Genomic DNA, 16,553 nt, shown 5'->3' on the forward strand with positions numbered 1-16,553 from the left:
TTAAAGATAATCAACACAATGCTAAATTGTTGCTTCAGAGGACTGGCAGTGCCTTCAACTCTCATTGACAAATGTTGTCTAACTGACCTGCTCATTAGAGAGAGAGAATATATCTGATTAAAATAATTAATTTAATGCACTGGTGCACATTCTTTCAACAAGAAAAGTTATAAATCAAATAAGGCCTGCTCTTCATTCTCTCCGACATTAGTGTTGCGGAAATGCCTCTTAGAGTGACAAAACTCTGATCCCACCAAACAATGCAACCCCGCTCTATCCAGCCAACCTTGCTGGAATGTTTGTTAAATTAGTTAATTTTCCCCTTGCTTTTAAATGAGAAGAAAAAACAAGCCATGGGTGGCCTTGCTAACCTCAAAAGGCCAAATAGCCAAGGTTATAAAATCATCCCAGCTCAGAATACTGGATCTGAAATAAAAGCAGCATTTATTAAATTCTACCCCCAAACCAGTAACAGAGGTAGCATTAATAATTTTGAAAAGCAAAGCCTAAGCCAATTTCCTGTAAGAGTGCAGAATCATTTAATAAAAATGGACTGTGCCTGAACTTTAACTGAAAAACAATTTTTAGTAAACTAGGTATGTCAGGATCTATTTTTACTCTGGGGTTGTCCTTACTTTTTACAGGCAAAATAACATTATAATGGGTACAAGCCATCACACACTCATTTTCTTATGCATATTCAAATCATACCCCTCTTCAGCACTCATATATTATAATATTAATGTTTTTTAAAAAATTGAAATTGTGGTTTTATAGCATGAAGAATGGACAAATTATCCATTTGTTGCAATACACTTGTTCTCCAGCCAGTAAGGGCAATTTGTGTGCATGTTTTGCGGTGGGGGATTCACACGTCTTCCCACAGCTACTGCTTCCTTTGTAGCCAAATTGCACTTTGCCAGCAATAGAAATGTGCAACTTTCCTAACATCCAACCAACTGCAGGTGTGCCTGGAGGAAGAAGATTATCTGGACCCATTTCATTCTGGCTTCAGATCCAGTTCCAGCACTGAAACATGGATGACTACCCCAATTGATGACCTTTTATCTTTAAGTGGCTTTTGACAGAACTGTCCGTGATGTTCTTCTGAAGCTACTCAGAGGAGCTGGAGGCAGTGTGTGGCAGTGGTTCCACTCTTAACTATAGAGAGCAGCACTGGAAACTTTTTCTCAACCCCATGGCTATTAGGCTGTAAGGTTCCTCAGGGGTCTGTTCCATCCCTTGTGCTATGAAACCACTGAAAGCTGTCATCTGGGGATTTGTAGTACAATATCATTAGTATGCTGATGGCATGCAGCTCTACCTCCATGCCATATAAATCAGCAAAGGCTGTACCAGCTACTAGACAAGTGGGGCTGGAGCCGGTGGTGGGCTGGATGGGAGCCAATAAACCAAGGCTGAAAATGATTAAGAGGGAGGTGCTGTGGGTAGGCAGTTCTCATGTTAGGGAATTAGGCAGGCAGCCTGCTCTGGGGATGGTTGCACATCTGAAGGAGCAGGTGTGCAGTCTCCTTGATACCAATCTGTCACTAGAGGCTCAAATGGCTTCTGTGGCAAGGGATGCTTATGCTCCACTACAGCTGGCTGGTTCACTGCAGCACTTCCATTTGGACTACTTCAATGCACTCTACATGGGGCTACGCTTGAAGATGGTCTGAAAGATGCAGTTGGTGCAGAATGTGGTTGCCAGGATAGTGACTGGGGCAGTACAGTTGGACCATTCATCAGTATCCCTGTGTGTCCTGTTTCAGGCCAGGTCCCAGCTAGAGAGGGTCCACAAGGCCCACAAGCAGTCCAGGGACTGGGCAAACAGCTAGCAATAAAGGCAAGGGCACAGGCCAAGGACAAGAGGCAGTACACAGCGTGGCCACACAGATAGGTGTTCAGGCCAGGTGTGTAGCTGATGGAAATACAGCTCTTCTACCCAGGTACTTTTGAACTGGAGCTGCTGGAACCATACCAGGGTCCTGCTGAATTCTACCAGTTGTTATCAGAGAGAGGTCTCCTCATGGGGAGGACCTTGCCTCCGAAGGAGTCTTTTCCTGAATTATGGCACTTCTTTTTATATGGGGCAGGTTTCCACCTCTCATTTAAGGAACTGTTGTTCACGTGGGCTTGGGGACCATTCAGCCTCAGCTTCTTGGACAACACTCCCTACCTGTCTGGTTCAAGAGCCCTGACTCTGAGGTGCTTTTCAAATGTATTTTACATTGTTTTAAATCCTGTGTTGTTTTACACTGTGATGTAAAGCTCTGGGCTTCTTCAGGGAAAATGTATAGGTAAAAATCTAACCAACAACAGCATCTCAAACAAACAAAAATCAAAACCAAATGTATGTCATTTGATTCTGAAAAGGTTGTAGCTTCTGTTAACTAAGAAAAACAGAACCAGCTTCTGCCCTTGGTAAACTTGTACAGTGTCTTTTGGATAAGAAAACAAACAGTGGGGTACTTATATTTTGAAGAGACCATGGCATTATTGAAGCTTCTATACATACACCCTATCTAATCCATGGATTAAAATCTCTTATGGGTGCCCTGTTATGTAAAGTTCAGTAATAGTAATCTAGAGGGAACCAGATTTATGCAGTTGCTTAAGATACTGTTCACCTTCCTCTACAAAACAATAGACTATTGAGAATAAATTTCATCTGCTCGGGGCCAGATTCTGTAAGCTTTAAGTATGCAGGGCATGCCAACTTGGGAACAAACTTTTGTGCTATAGATTTGTGTAGTTTTGGTGTTTACTTTTAACAATAGCTATCTCAGGGCTTAAAGCTGGAGTCATAAAATGACAGTTTGTAATTTTACCACCAGCTAAGGAATATGTGGGTGAGGCTAGACTTGGCTCCTGCCTGTAATGCATCATTAGTGAATTAGTGTAATGAATTAGTGAATTAGGCGGCAAACATAACCTCGCATACCCGGGAGTAAGCTTCACTGAATTCAGTGGGACTTACTTCTGAGTAGGCATGCTTAGAATTGTAGCTTTATGTAAATTTCCAGGATCACAAGAGGAAAATAATGGAACCATATATTAAGAAAGTTCCATCAGAATCAGAAGACATCCTTTTTTCCTATCTCTATGGGATTTTTGAAAGGCTATATTACCACCTGTCAGGTAAAAGGGAATAGGCAGGAGTCAGCAGAAGAACTGAATTACGGTACAGTTTCAGGAGGCCTGCCTTTCATCTTTCCTCCTAGTTTGGCTTGTTGAGTCAATACAGTCCAAAGTTAAGATGTATTTATGATGGCAGCTTACTACCATTGGAATTGTCCCCCCGTTGCATGTTTTGCTATTATTATTATTATTATTATTAAATTTTATTTATACCCCGCCCTCCCCAGCCAGGACCGGGCTCAGGGCGGCTAACACCAGTATAAAAACAATTGATTGAAATACAACTTTAAAACAAGATTAAAATACAACATTAAAATGCAGCCTACTGAGGTTACATTCAGAGTTTCAGTAGGAACTCAAATCAAAAACTTTTCTGGGGATGAAAACATCAAGTCTTCACCAAGGCCAACTATCTAGACTGGTCCTACATGAGCCAGAAAAAAGCCAGGGAAGTCCCCAAATAGGAATTCCATCACAGAAGGAGAAAGGACAAAGGAAGAGGGGGAGGGGATCAATTTGATTCCAAGCCAAAGGCCAGGTGGAACAATTCTGTCTTACAGGCCCTGCGGAAAGAAATCAGATCCTGCAGGGCCCTGGTCTCATGAGACAGAGCGTTCCACCAGGCCGGAGCCAGTGTTGAAAAGGCCCTGGCTCTGGTTGAGGCTAATCCGACTTCCTTAGGGCCCGGGACCTCTAGGGTGTTACTATTTATGGACCTTAAGGTCCTCTGTGGGGCATACCGGGAGAGGCGGTCCCGTAGATATGAGGGTTCTAGGCTGTAGTAGCAGTAGTTTGAGGTTACATTTTACTGTGTGATTTAAGAGAACATACTGCTTTTTCCACTGTGTTGCTTAAAAGACTGCAGATGGCTCTTGAGAACTATTAACAACTCTCTGTCCTTCTGAGCAGAGTTCCTATTCAAGGCCGAGGTTGTATTCTTTTGCACCAAGGCAGAATGAAAAACTGTAAATCAACTCTTTATTCTTTTGTTAGCAGGACTTGAGATAACATACACACAATTATGAACAAATGCAGCAGCTTTCATTGACAATCTTTCCTGTTATGCTGTTTTTAGAATGGGAAATCAAACACAAGTATGCCTATTTATTGTGAGGCACTTGAAATCACATAGTCACCTAATATTAAAGGGCCCTGACAAAGCCGGGTGTTTCGGGTGAGAATACTGTCTATAGTTAATATTTTGGGGGTTTCCCCATCAGGCACCAATTCAGGGCCTGTTCAGTTTTACTTTTTAAAAAGCTATGCTTAAAAAATAAATCCTACAACACATGTTTAAATAATTCAATTTTACATTAATATTACTCCATACTGATTTACTGCCTTGTTAATAGACTGGCAAGACAATGCGAGAGGATATCTGTATCACTTTAAGGACTCTGGAAACAGGTTACCAACTACATTTGCAGGTGCGGTCTACCTTACAGTTGCTTTGTACTAACACAGTGTTTCTGAAAGAAGTACAGTTGAGGGAAACATTGTTACCTGTTCAGTGTTAAGATTTGCTTGCACAGGAAATTCCAGTTTGATGAGAGACTAACAATAGTATATTGGCCAACTGGCTGTAACTGAGGAAGACTGACTTCTATTTAGAAAGCTCTACTACTCTCCTCAGGAAGGTATCCTTGGACTTTCTTGGAATTCAGTATTCCGGACAGATTAAACTAACAGAGATCCTAAGCACACTTACTTGCAACAAGTACATTTCACTGAAATCGGGTGCATCTGTTGGATATGAACCAAGGAGGAACCAAAATCTTCCCCCCAAATTGGCCTGACGTGCTCCTCCCAGACTAACTCATGAATCAGAACAAAGCATTTCTGCCACCAAGACTGTGTTTGAAATGGAACTGACAAGATCCCTGTGATCAGGTGTGGGGGAAGATGGTTAACTGCAACAGTACACAGTTGTGGAGGCAGATATGCCTGGAGTGGTTACTTTGACTGTTTTTTGAAAAGGGATTAAAATGTTAAAGACAGCTCTTCAACCACTTTTCAAATACAGTGGTACCTCGGGTTACATACGCTTCAGGTTACATACGCTTCAGGTTACAGACTCCGCTAACCTAGAAATAGTACCTCAGGATGAGAACAGAAATTGTGCTCCGGCGGCGCGGCGGCAGCAGGAGGCCCCATTAGCTAAAGTGGTGCTTAAGTTAAGGTTAAGAACAGTTTCAGGTTAAGAACGGACCTCCGGAACGAATTAAGTACTTAACCTGTATGCAAGTATGTTGAATATGATGCTCGTGTTTAAACAAAACTTTAATGTGCTTTTTAGTTTCAAAAATTCACTAATGCAATGTAAAGTACAGGATGGATTCAATAACTAACACATGTGCAATGAAAACAGACTAAGAAGTAGACTGATCCAGCCATCTCTACCCTGGGACCCTAATACTGCTATGGTATATTGTTATTCATATTCCAATGCCAACATCCTAATATAAATTTCCAGTACAGTCCTTGGGAGGTATGTAGATGGCCTTAAATTAGGTTTATTACTTGTGGAACTCCAAAGTGCAACTTCCCTGTCTCCTCTCCCTTTTCAATGCTATGACTGAACTCCTATGTTCTCTTAGGTCATGCTCACAACATTTTATTAAAGCACATTGACTTCCCCCCAAATATTCCTGTGAACTGTAGTTTGTTTAGGGAGCTGGGGTTTGTTGTTTGGGGGGGGGACTATGGTTTGCACAATTATTTTAGGGTAAACCATGTTTGCATTAAATGTATGATGTCAATGTGACACCATACTGAGGTTGCTAACACTTGTAGCAGTTTGGCATTAAATGCTAGGAGGACAGCTACCATTCAAAGCAACATTTTCAGACATCTTAGCAAAATATAGCATTATACACCTCTCCTGAATGCCCTATCATGTTCTCACACAGACCATGTTCTGTATGGTTCCCGGCCTGGGCGGTGGGGTGGGGCAGAAGCTTCCCCCCCCCCCCACTTTGGTTCAAAAAAGAAAAGAAACCTTCACAAGTCCTAAGAAGTTTAATTACAGTGGAGCTTTAAACCCAAATCTGTATAAAACAGATTTAAAGGTCTGCTGCTAAAAATGATTTGCATTGGGGGGGGCATTAGAAATTACTAGATGTACTGTGTCCCATTAACCTTTTGTGGAGGGACATACAAAATGGATTTTAGTTCCAAATGATTGCTTCCACTATCTACAACTACAAGGAGTTGGTAGACTTTCAATGAGGGCTGTGCCACATCTGACACAGAACTTTTATTCCTTACAGAGCTCCATAGAGGGTGTTCTCATGGGGAAAAAGAAGGTGAAACAGCCGAGATTACAGTTCAGTGCCTCCGAACAGGCAAAACTCTGGTGGGGTGTTTTTAAAAAACAACAAAAACAAAATCCTCTGACACCCTGCCCGTCAAATGCTGCATTCAGGAGCTGCAATATAAAGCCAGTGTAGAGAATGGAAATTGCTGTAGTGGAAAAGTCTTGCACTAATACCAATGGGCAACTGCCTGGATTTAACACGGAATATTTGAAATCACTTGCCGAAAGTGTCTCTGGAACATCTAAGAACACTTCAGTCACTGACATACAATGGAATATTTATCAAGGAACTTGGCATTTCTTAAAGGGTTTATTAAAGAACTTTACATGTGTCCCCATTGTTATGTTTCTTTATGTTCCATGCCTAAAATCTTCACAAGATAAAACACTTGGGGGGTTTTCAGGAAGTAATTTCTCCCCTACAGAAAAGGGTGGTATCTAACTGGTGCCCTGTGCTGACAGAAGGCATCTGGAAGTGGACAGAGAGGGGGGCAATTTTGTGCTATTTCCTCTCCCCCCAATATAATCGACCCTGGGGGTCTTAGTTTTAGGGGGCAGATTTTAAGGGACTGCAGGGGCAAAGCGGAAAATTCCCTCCCTCCCTTTTCTGCTCGGAATGCATTCAGCTAGCAGAGGGGCACCAATTGGATGCCACCAGAACAGTATACATTTCATTTCATTTTACTTTTAATGTTAAAGAAAATTGCAACCAAGTTATAATTTAAAATCAGAAAACGGCGACAACGGATGTTACTGCTAATTGTTTTGGACTGACCATTTTTAACCTTTAACCTGGAATTATCTTCCTCTTAATCTACAAACAGCTGTTACTTACACTCTAGGAACCTAATCATTATTCATCTCCTGTAAAGACAGGCCTCACCCATGGATGGAGAACAACATTTTTTGCTCAAGCGCTGTTCATAACTGACGCTGCAGAGGAGCTACGCCATAGCAGCAGGCAGGATAGCCAGGAAAGTACTTATAGCAATAGCCACAGGCGGGCCGCAGAGCCAAGCAGGCAAGCATAATTGCCTAGAGATTTTTTTAAAAAATTAAATGACTCATAAATGGAATAAAATAAAGGAATAAAAGAGAGATGGCTGGTGTCAGAACCTGGGACAGCGATGGTGGGAGCTGGAGCCAAGCGAAGGCAAATGATCAGTGCCAAGGACGGGCAATCCAGTATATTACCCCAGTACTGACCTGAACTCTCATGAAGGCAAATATAACTAGGCAGGGCGGTCTGTGCCATAGGCCCCACATCCCTGGAGGAAATCAGTACTCAAAGAGATGCTTTGTTTTTGCAACCTGCCTTTGACTGAAGTGGTGTTTTCTGCTGCCTCAGGGACTGGCATGCCGGTGTGTGTGTGTGTGTGTGTGTGTGTGTGTGTGTGTGTGTGTGATTGCAGCAGAATGCAAAGAGCTGAGATAAGTTCTGGGGCGGAGTCTTTGGTATCAAGTGATACAGGCAAGAAACCATGATTGGGAGCCAGAGGATAAAAGAAGCAAAGTCCCTGGGGATTAGGAACAGACTGCTGTGCCTTCTCTTCATCTCAGGAAGTCTCCACCAGAAGAACTGCCTCAGTGGCTGCTTCTTGAAATGTTCCAGATATAGGGTCTTCCTTGGGTTTGTTATTATTATTTAGTTAATTAAATTTATATACCACCCTTTATCTGAGGATCACAGGGCGGTTTACAGTATAAACCTCCTCTGTTATGTCCTCCCCTGATGGAGCACTAACTATGTCTCTGTCTGGATCCAAGACCACGACAGCAGTATTAGATACTCCAATGCTGATATTTCTGGGTTCAGAATAGTTGTGAGTGCAAAAGAGCTCTTTTCAGGATATTATAATAAACTGGAAGATGTTTCTGTAACACAATTAAGGAAGTAAAACGCAAATCTCACAAGTTGCATCTGAGAAACCTTGTTCCTCCCCCTTCACTTTTGATAGGTTCCACGTTTTCCCAGTGTACCTTTGCATGAGCAGACATAAATGGATCTAAAATGCACCTTAACTAATATAAAGAGAGTGAGAGAAAGAGATGCAAAGATCATCAAGAAGAAAAAAGTTACAATGGCAAAACAAGACTTCTCAAATTTGGTCTGAGAGCCTGTTCAAGTCAAGAGAGCAGATAAAGTTCATTCAGGTACTTTGCAATAGAACCCAGCTACAACTACAGAGAAAGGAGCGAGAAAAGGTCTCAAGTGGTGGAAAGGATTCATGGCATGGTTTATGTTCCCCAGTATCATCCATCAACACAAGTGGGAAGGAATGCAGTTTGTTGATTGACTGCAATAAATTATTTGATAAGGTGAGGACAGGACAAGGAGCTAGAGGATAACTTGGTTCTCTGCTGGAATGGCTTTTGAGATAACTCAGGGAAACCTGGAGCTAAATGGAAAACTAAGGAAGTCCTGACGCAGAGAAACAGTAAGGGTTACAGAACCAGTTTCTTCACCACATCATCCCTTAAAAGCCTCATGATGAGCAAGACAGATGAAGATGAAAGGAACTCTGTTCCAGATGACTGTGAACAAACAGAAAGAGCAATTTTCACTTGCAAGTGGGGTTGCTTTTTTTAAGGCTACCAGGAAAAGTGTTCTGAAAAAGTAGCTGAACACTCCGACAATTTGGTCCAATTCAGAAAAGGCCACTTTGTCACCTCTGATTTAATTAGGTGGGTGTTTTTATGATGCCAAAATCTCTAGCCTCATAATCGGGCACTTACGTAATCATCATCATGGATTCCTTGTTTCTGTACAGAACTTTTCACCTCCATGGCAAACTTCTCAAATTCAGGTTTCACTGTCCTCAGTAGTGTGACTGTCTGGAGGGATGAGTACGCCTGCTTTGCTTCAAGGTCGTATTTGTCTCCTCTCTTCCATGAGCCATTACCTAAGGGAGAAATAAAAATATTTACAATTCCAAGCCAGTTACCATAAAGAGCTCGTTTTCCCCCTTTCGTCCTGCTGTATTCCCCATGTGTTGCTGGGGGCAGCCAGAGATTTAAAGGATGTTGTCCTGCTAACAAAGGCGCACAAGCCACCAAACTTAAACACTTTTAAATCACACTTATTACCTATGAGAGCATCAAACACCTTATCAAATCTCTCCCACTGAAATTAAATGTGGATGGATTGTACCCTTCATGATTCATTAATGCAGTTTTTTAAAACAAAAGGCTACACACTGTACTACAGAAAAAGGAAGCATGCTGTTTTCAAGGGTGAGATGTGTGGCAAAAGTCTGACATTCTTTACAGGAAGTTCAGGACAAAAATGAAATGAAAACAAGCATAGCTCTTGGGACCTAAGAAAGGGAAACAAAGAAACATTTCCCTTTTTGAGGGGTCCCAAGAGATATGCTTGTTTTTATTTCATTTTTTCAGCAATAACATTGTGCACTGGCAATACAGACAACAGAGTGCCACAACACAACTGCTATAATCTCCCTGGAAACCTAATTTTTACAACTGGAAATATACACTAATGAATAAGAAGAAAGAATGAAAAAGAATTTAAGAGCGGAAAAGAGAAAAGAAAAATATGTCTAGAGGGTGAAGTGGTTGTGGAGTGTGTCTGCTTATTGTGGTGGTTATATTTAGCAATTTGGATGATTGTGTCTTTTAAAAAAAAAATTCTTGTTGCTCTTATAATATAAGCCACCTTGAGGCTTTGCTGCTTGGTGATGAACTGAGCCAATAATCCACATCATTCCTCTACCTCCAGTCTAGTAGGATTCTATGAGGATGTTTGGATGAGTGTACCTTTGATTAATCAGTTGAGAAATGAATGAGCCCCTCAGTGTAAATCAGCAAACAAACCAGGACACATTCAGCTAACCATAGTTTCCTTATTTGAAATGGAAAACTATGGTTAAACAGCTCCAGAACAAGCCAGGCCTTTGAAATCACAGACTCGTAGAATGGGAAGTAATCTTTGAGGTCATGAAGATCAACCCCATGCTCATTATCTTGCCTGAGCAGCCAGAGGCTGCAGCAACATGTATGGATCAAACTTCCTATGTGATAATGTGGTTGTCCGATGGGGACACATATTCAAAGTGACACTGGCTTGGCATATGAAACATACTGGTGGCTCCAGACAAGTTAATGTCTCTCAACATAAGCTATCTCACAGGACACAAATCCAGCTCTGAACTCCTTGAGGGCAGAGGGGAAAACAAATTAAAAAATAAATAAAGGGTATCAGTTTTTCATACATTTCATAGAATCATAAAATTGTAGAGTTGGAAGGTACCCAAAGAACATCTAATCCAACCCTTGCAATGCAGGAATCTCAACTAAAGCATCCATGACAGATGACCATCCAACCTCTGCTTAAAAACTTCCAATGAAAGAGTCCATTGCCTTTCAAGAGAGTCCATTCCACTGTTGAACAGAAAGTTCAACTGTCAGAAAATTCCTCCTGGTGATTAGTGGGAATCTCCTTTCTTGTAACTTGAATTCATTGGTTTGGATCCTAACCTCTGGAGCAGGAGAAAACAAGCTTGCCTCATCTTCCACATGACAGCCCTTGAGATATTTGAAGATGGCTATCATCTCTCATCCCAGTCTTAGCTCTTTTTTGCGTCACCAATTTCTCTTTATACACTGAACTTTTAAAACCTTGCCCCCCCTTTCTAATTTCATAATCCAGGTGGATACTAATAAGTGTTAGAAGAGACAATGCTATGTGGCATATTTTAAGACTTACAAACTTGAAGACTAAAGTGATCTTTAAAACTTTGCTTTGTTTATAAAAGCCTTGAACCCACCAGAGGAAAGAAACCACATTACCATATGATGAACTGTTGAAGAGTTCAATACTGAAGAAAGCATAGTCTCCATTGGTCATTCCTTGCCGATGTGCAGCCAACATGATGTTCCTTATTGCGTCACTGCTGGCACACATGATCACAACTGGTGAAAAGAAATGGAAAACACAAGATAAGAAACTATTCCTCAAACTACTGGAAACAGATTGTCAAATTTATGTACAGCTGGAGATAAGGACATAAAATGTCCTCCAGTTGCTTTTCAAAATCTTGGATATAACGGCCAGCAACAAGGCTAGGGGTTTCAAAGGAAAATATAGCAACCAATTTCACTGCCACTCTGCAGAAGCCCAGCTCCTAATTCTGCTAGGCTTTTTTAAAAATACCACCCGCGATGGCCTATTATTGCCAGGCTTTTCATTGACATAATGTTTGTGGGGTTTTTAAACATCAATTTCATCATCCACATTTTAAATATTTCATGCAATGGTATATTTTTTTATTTATTGGAGGGAAGACTTAAATAGTTGGAACATTTAACAATACATAGTTAGGGGGCAATCCAATTAAAGTTAAGCATTTTAAAATACCATTATAAGTATATGTTAGGATATTTCCTGGAAAGCATTTAAAAACACTTAACTTTGGCTGGATCATACCCATGATGTTTAATAATGTGCAGGAAAGGAGGGGTGCTGTGATTCTTAAGACTTAGGGTGGTAGTCAGCTATGATTTACTCAAAGTAGACCTTCAGAAATTAATGGACATAACTTAGTCATGCTCATTAATTTCAATGACTAAAACGTAGTTGTGTACTCTTTCCTGGGCGTTGTGCACTAGGCATTCCTAGATCGTAATGCTACAACCTTCTCCTTTAATCCAGCACTTTCCAACTTGGTTCCCTCCAGAAGTTTTGGAAAACATAGCACTTGGCTGGGGCTGGTGGCACTTGTAGTCTGACAGGCACCAGGCTGGGAAAGGCTGCTTTAATCTGAATAACTAAGATCAGTGATAACAAATCCCGTCATTCTGTAGAATAATGGAGTTACAGAAATTAAATTGCTAAAACTTCACCAGATCTAAATCAAGAGAACTGGAACATCTTCAAAAACCTGTGACATGGTAAGAAAAGTATTTTAGATTGTGTGAGAAAACCTGTCTGCTTTCGCCAGACACTTTAAACCTAAAACAAAGATCACAACTGAAATCTTATCTGTGCTGAACCTAAAACCTAAAATGGCTACACATGGAAAAGAACTGTTAAATTAATTAATGAAAATTGGCTTCATAATTTATACTTTGATTAAGTGAGTCTCTGCATTGACAGAATCACTAATCAGGGCAGTCAGTCTGCAGGAATGGCCACAGCTGAGTTGGGCAAGCAGAAGGCTGCTCATCAACAAAGAGGCAGACAAGGCAAAGCATGGAGGCAAAGAGGAAGCAAATGATATGCTCATGGACCAGAAGGAATTTACAGGCCTTCTGCTAGCAGGGAATCTATGGCACTCCAGATAATGTTGGACTACAACTCATATCATATCTGACCATTGGCTTTATAGGGCTGATGGGAGCTGGATTCCAGCACCATCTAGAGCACCACAGGCTCTGGTGCAGAAGGCAAACTGCTCAGATTGAGGGACAGTCTGAAGCCTCACAGGACAAAGTGAAACGCCGCGGGTGCACTGTGTTTGCTACTAACTGCCGAGTCAATAGATGCAGTATCTCAACTTGGAAAGATGCATTGGCCGCACAATCTCATAGGATCACAACAGTTGAGAATGGCTTTGTAGGTCATCTAGTCCAATCTCCTGCTTGGTGCAGGCCTATAGTTTAATCTCCTAACAAGCTGCCAGCTTCAGATGCACACATACAACTTATACAAGCAAAATCCAGCGCATGCATGGACCACTTTCTAGCTACAAACAAGTTTTGCTGGATTTCCTTCAAAAATACCCACTCATTTCTAACCTATATATATTTAATCTGCCATTAAGTAAGCAGAATCAAAGTTATTCCTCAAGTATCGATTAGCAAGATTGACTAAAAGCACTGAAGAATTCAAGTACTGATAAATCATGCACAACAAACCACAAATGAGCTAATGATATCAACTATCCACCATCACTGCAATTACATGTTCTCACCTGATTAAAGTCATTACGTTACAGGTAGAGAGTGTATAGGACTATTTACTTTTGGTCATTTATAGAAGACCCTAATAACGAGGACACCCAGTGAGGAAAGAGGACCAAGGCCCCAGTCACCATCCTCCAGTGTCTTGTGACTGGCATGTCCTGTTACCACAGTCACAGGTCCAGACTCATGCCCCTATTTTGCCTTTGGGTTGGTAACTAGGGGCCTTTTCAGGGAGCAGCACTGGGCCCAATATCTGCCAGTTGCTGATCTTTAACATGGGATTTACCTGCTGCTTCACCCCGTTGGGAGTTTTAATTGTGGTTGTTTGTTGGTTTTAACATGCTGTGGGTAGTCTACAGAAAACAGTATAGCCAATAATGTATAAATATGACTTGCAAAGCTTACTTAGTCCTATATTCATGTAGTTAACTGAGGCTCAGTCTACACATGACAGCAGATTATTTCTGTAAATTGCAGTGTCTGCCCCAAAACATATATACAGTGCATAGTGGGAGTAAAGGTCCTATTTTTAAAGCAAAGGGGCATGCGGTGGTCCTGGTGGGGCACTAATCTTTTCCCCATATGTGGTTAATCTTCCTTCAGTCTGTCTCTCCGGCTTTTCTCCAATATCAGAAATGAACTGGGGGAGGGGTGAGCACTTGGGGCTAGGAGATGCCATGATAGGGGTACAGAACAGCCTACTGTACAAAGAAAAGAGACATATTTACCCACCATTAACATATGGCCCCTGGAAGGCTGCCCAAGAGGCCATGTAATGCCATCAGGGTGAAAAAGGTTCCCCCACCCCTGGAGGATGGGGAAATAAACAGCAGTCACATGGAAGGCTTTGTTCCATTCATTTGTTCAGTCTAAAAACCAACCCACATTTCAGTCCTTGTAAGTGACTGGGGACGACCCAGATTTGACACAATGTATCCCCCAATACTTACACCTCAAGCCCTGGATTTTGTAATTAATTGTATCCACCATTTTCCACCCAAAATGTATATCACTAAAGATCACACTAAGAAATGATTATTAAATCCATTTATTGTATCTAAGTTTTCAACAGCAAGAACAACAACAAAATGTTTTCCAAGCTGTTTGTCTCCCAGTTGCTTGATTTTCTAAATTGATGAGCGTATTGCTGAACAAATGTGAGAGTCAGGAATCCATGTGCTCCCCTGATGGTTCCTTCCACTAAATGCCTTTGTTATTTATGCAATACTCAACGGGATCTCTCCAAGGTTGAGGGGGAAGAGACTCTATATTCAGCATGGCCAAAAGAAAACATCTCTCACACTCCTAACATAGGCAGAGTCACTATAAAAGAATGAAAGGTTAAGCATCAGATTTGTTGCTGTCCATCCAACATTTCCTTTTGGGTACGCTCATGGGGTTTTTGCATTCTTCGAAAGACCTTGAAAAAGAGGCTGATTGCTAAGGAACTATTATTATATAGTACAACAACAACAGGGGATGCTTAAATCAAACAGGAGGGGTCCTTGGCTTGAATAAAAAGTTGAATTTATTCACTTTCCACAAAATATGATGGCTCAGTTTGCATGTAACGGTAAGCTATAGTTAATGGTTTACTGTAAATATTCCTTTCTGGGTTGTTAAGACTAATCTCTGCTCACACATGCAGGAAACAACCCATAATCCCTAGCTGAGAGTTATGTCTGATCCAGGGATTGAACTACAATGTGCAAACATGGCTCTTGTCTGATGATGAAACTAGAAATGTACTGGGAATTCCCTTTTGCTCTTAATATACAAGGCAGAGGTGGGTTGACATTTGCAGGAGCTACGAGAGGGAATTGGAAGAGGTGCTTAACCCTGCCCTGACCTCACTCTGCAACTTCCTGTTGTGTCTGCTTTCCCCCACTTCCTAGGAAAGCATGTCTTGGATGTCCTGCTTGGGGTAGAGATGATAAGAATAAAGTTGGAAGGAGCAGGGAAAAGTTAAACACCCCCACTGCTCCACATCTCCCACTTCTCTACTGTATATGCCCCTCTCTCATGTTTGGACTTCAAACACACAGCTGAAAATCCCATGTTTACTCTCAAATGTTTAGTTCCACCTTGAGCTAGCAATTTACAGAACACAATGCACTTTTAAAATACCGAAAGAAAAAAGACAGTTTGTCTAATATAAGTAGACTTTGAAAGAAGTAACCCTAGTCACTGTCATATGAAGCAAGCCAATACCAGCTTTATAATCCAATGCAAGTGTCAGTCTGCCCCAATAAAGTATGTGTGAAGGTTTATAATTACGTAATCAAGAAGCCATTTGAACAAGATTCTAAGGCAGACATAGCCCCTGCTTAGTCTATCCGCACAAGTGGAAAGCTTTCATTCAGACACTTGGGATTTTTTGTGGTGTGGTAGTGATGCAGAGAAACATTTCAACAGCCCTTGACATCTCTATTCCATAGCCTACTCCACTCCCCAAATGTTACAAGAGCGTGTTTTACCTGCATCCTGCACCTGCAAGCTGATTTTTCTAGAGTGACAATGCAGCAAACTTCTTTCTTATGTACAACAGCGTAAAGTTACAATATGTAAATGTTCAACTGTTGCTTCAGAAGAAACACACATTTATAAATGAGAAGAGAGATGTGGACATGATCAGGAATAACTATGAGCCAGGGCATTTTTAATACATATCCCAAGGCAGTTCGGAAGTCAGGCTTTTGTGGTGTCTCTTGTGTAACAGATGACAAGCAAATGCAATGAACAACCCAGAGGGATCAATCTGAAGTTTCAGTGGAGTATATCTCAATCCCCATTCATTGTAAATCTGACTCCTGTGCTTCCTGCTACCCCTGCTGAACTCAAGAAGTCCAAAAGCCAACAGGGTATGACCTACCAGAGAACAACTTCCTACACTGAATAAAAACAGGAAACACCACAAGAAGATTAGACTCTGCTGCTATTGAGAGTAGTTGGCCCGAAAGCTCCAACTGTTTGTAACTGACAGAAAAACAATAAAGAGAAGCACAGAAAATGTTATATCTTTAATACAATGTATTCTCCAAAATTGTATAACCTGCCCATATAGATTCTACATAGGCAGGTAATGAAATGTTGGATGAGTCAGCTTTTGAAGGAAATGCAAGGGGAAATCCTGGCCCAGTTCCTTCACTGGCAAATCTAAACAAAGAAACAGAAA

General features: G+C 41.3%; 2 protein-coding genes across 6 annotated transcripts in view; one reads left to right on the forward strand and one right to left on the reverse strand.

Annotated features, from left to right (window-relative positions):
- Window positions 1-16,553, forward strand: part of TARS1 (threonyl-tRNA synthetase 1) — a 196,556-nt gene that overhangs the window by 133,362 nt on the left and 46,641 nt on the right. The gene's annotated exons all lie outside the window — the stretch shown is intronic.
- The window catches only part of NPR3 (natriuretic peptide receptor 3), a 50,704-nt gene that overhangs the window by 30,024 nt on the left and 4,127 nt on the right, over window positions 1-16,553 (reverse strand). For both annotated transcript variants that reach the window (XM_083575738.1, XM_083575737.1), the window contains exons 2-3: window positions 11,264-11,386; window positions 9,194-9,360 (exon numbers count right to left, since the gene is read on the reverse strand). In XM_083575738.1, coding sequence (XP_083431864.1) covers window positions 9,194-9,360; window positions 11,264-11,386 — 290 coding nt within the window. The remainder of the gene's footprint in view (window positions 1-9,193; window positions 9,361-11,263; window positions 11,387-16,553) is intronic.

The sequence above is a fragment of the Podarcis filfolensis genome (assembly GCF_964270895.1).
Source record: "Podarcis filfolensis genome assembly, chromosome: 11".
In the NCBI taxonomy this organism is placed as follows: domain Eukaryota; kingdom Metazoa; phylum Chordata; class Lepidosauria; order Squamata; family Lacertidae; genus Podarcis; species Podarcis filfolensis.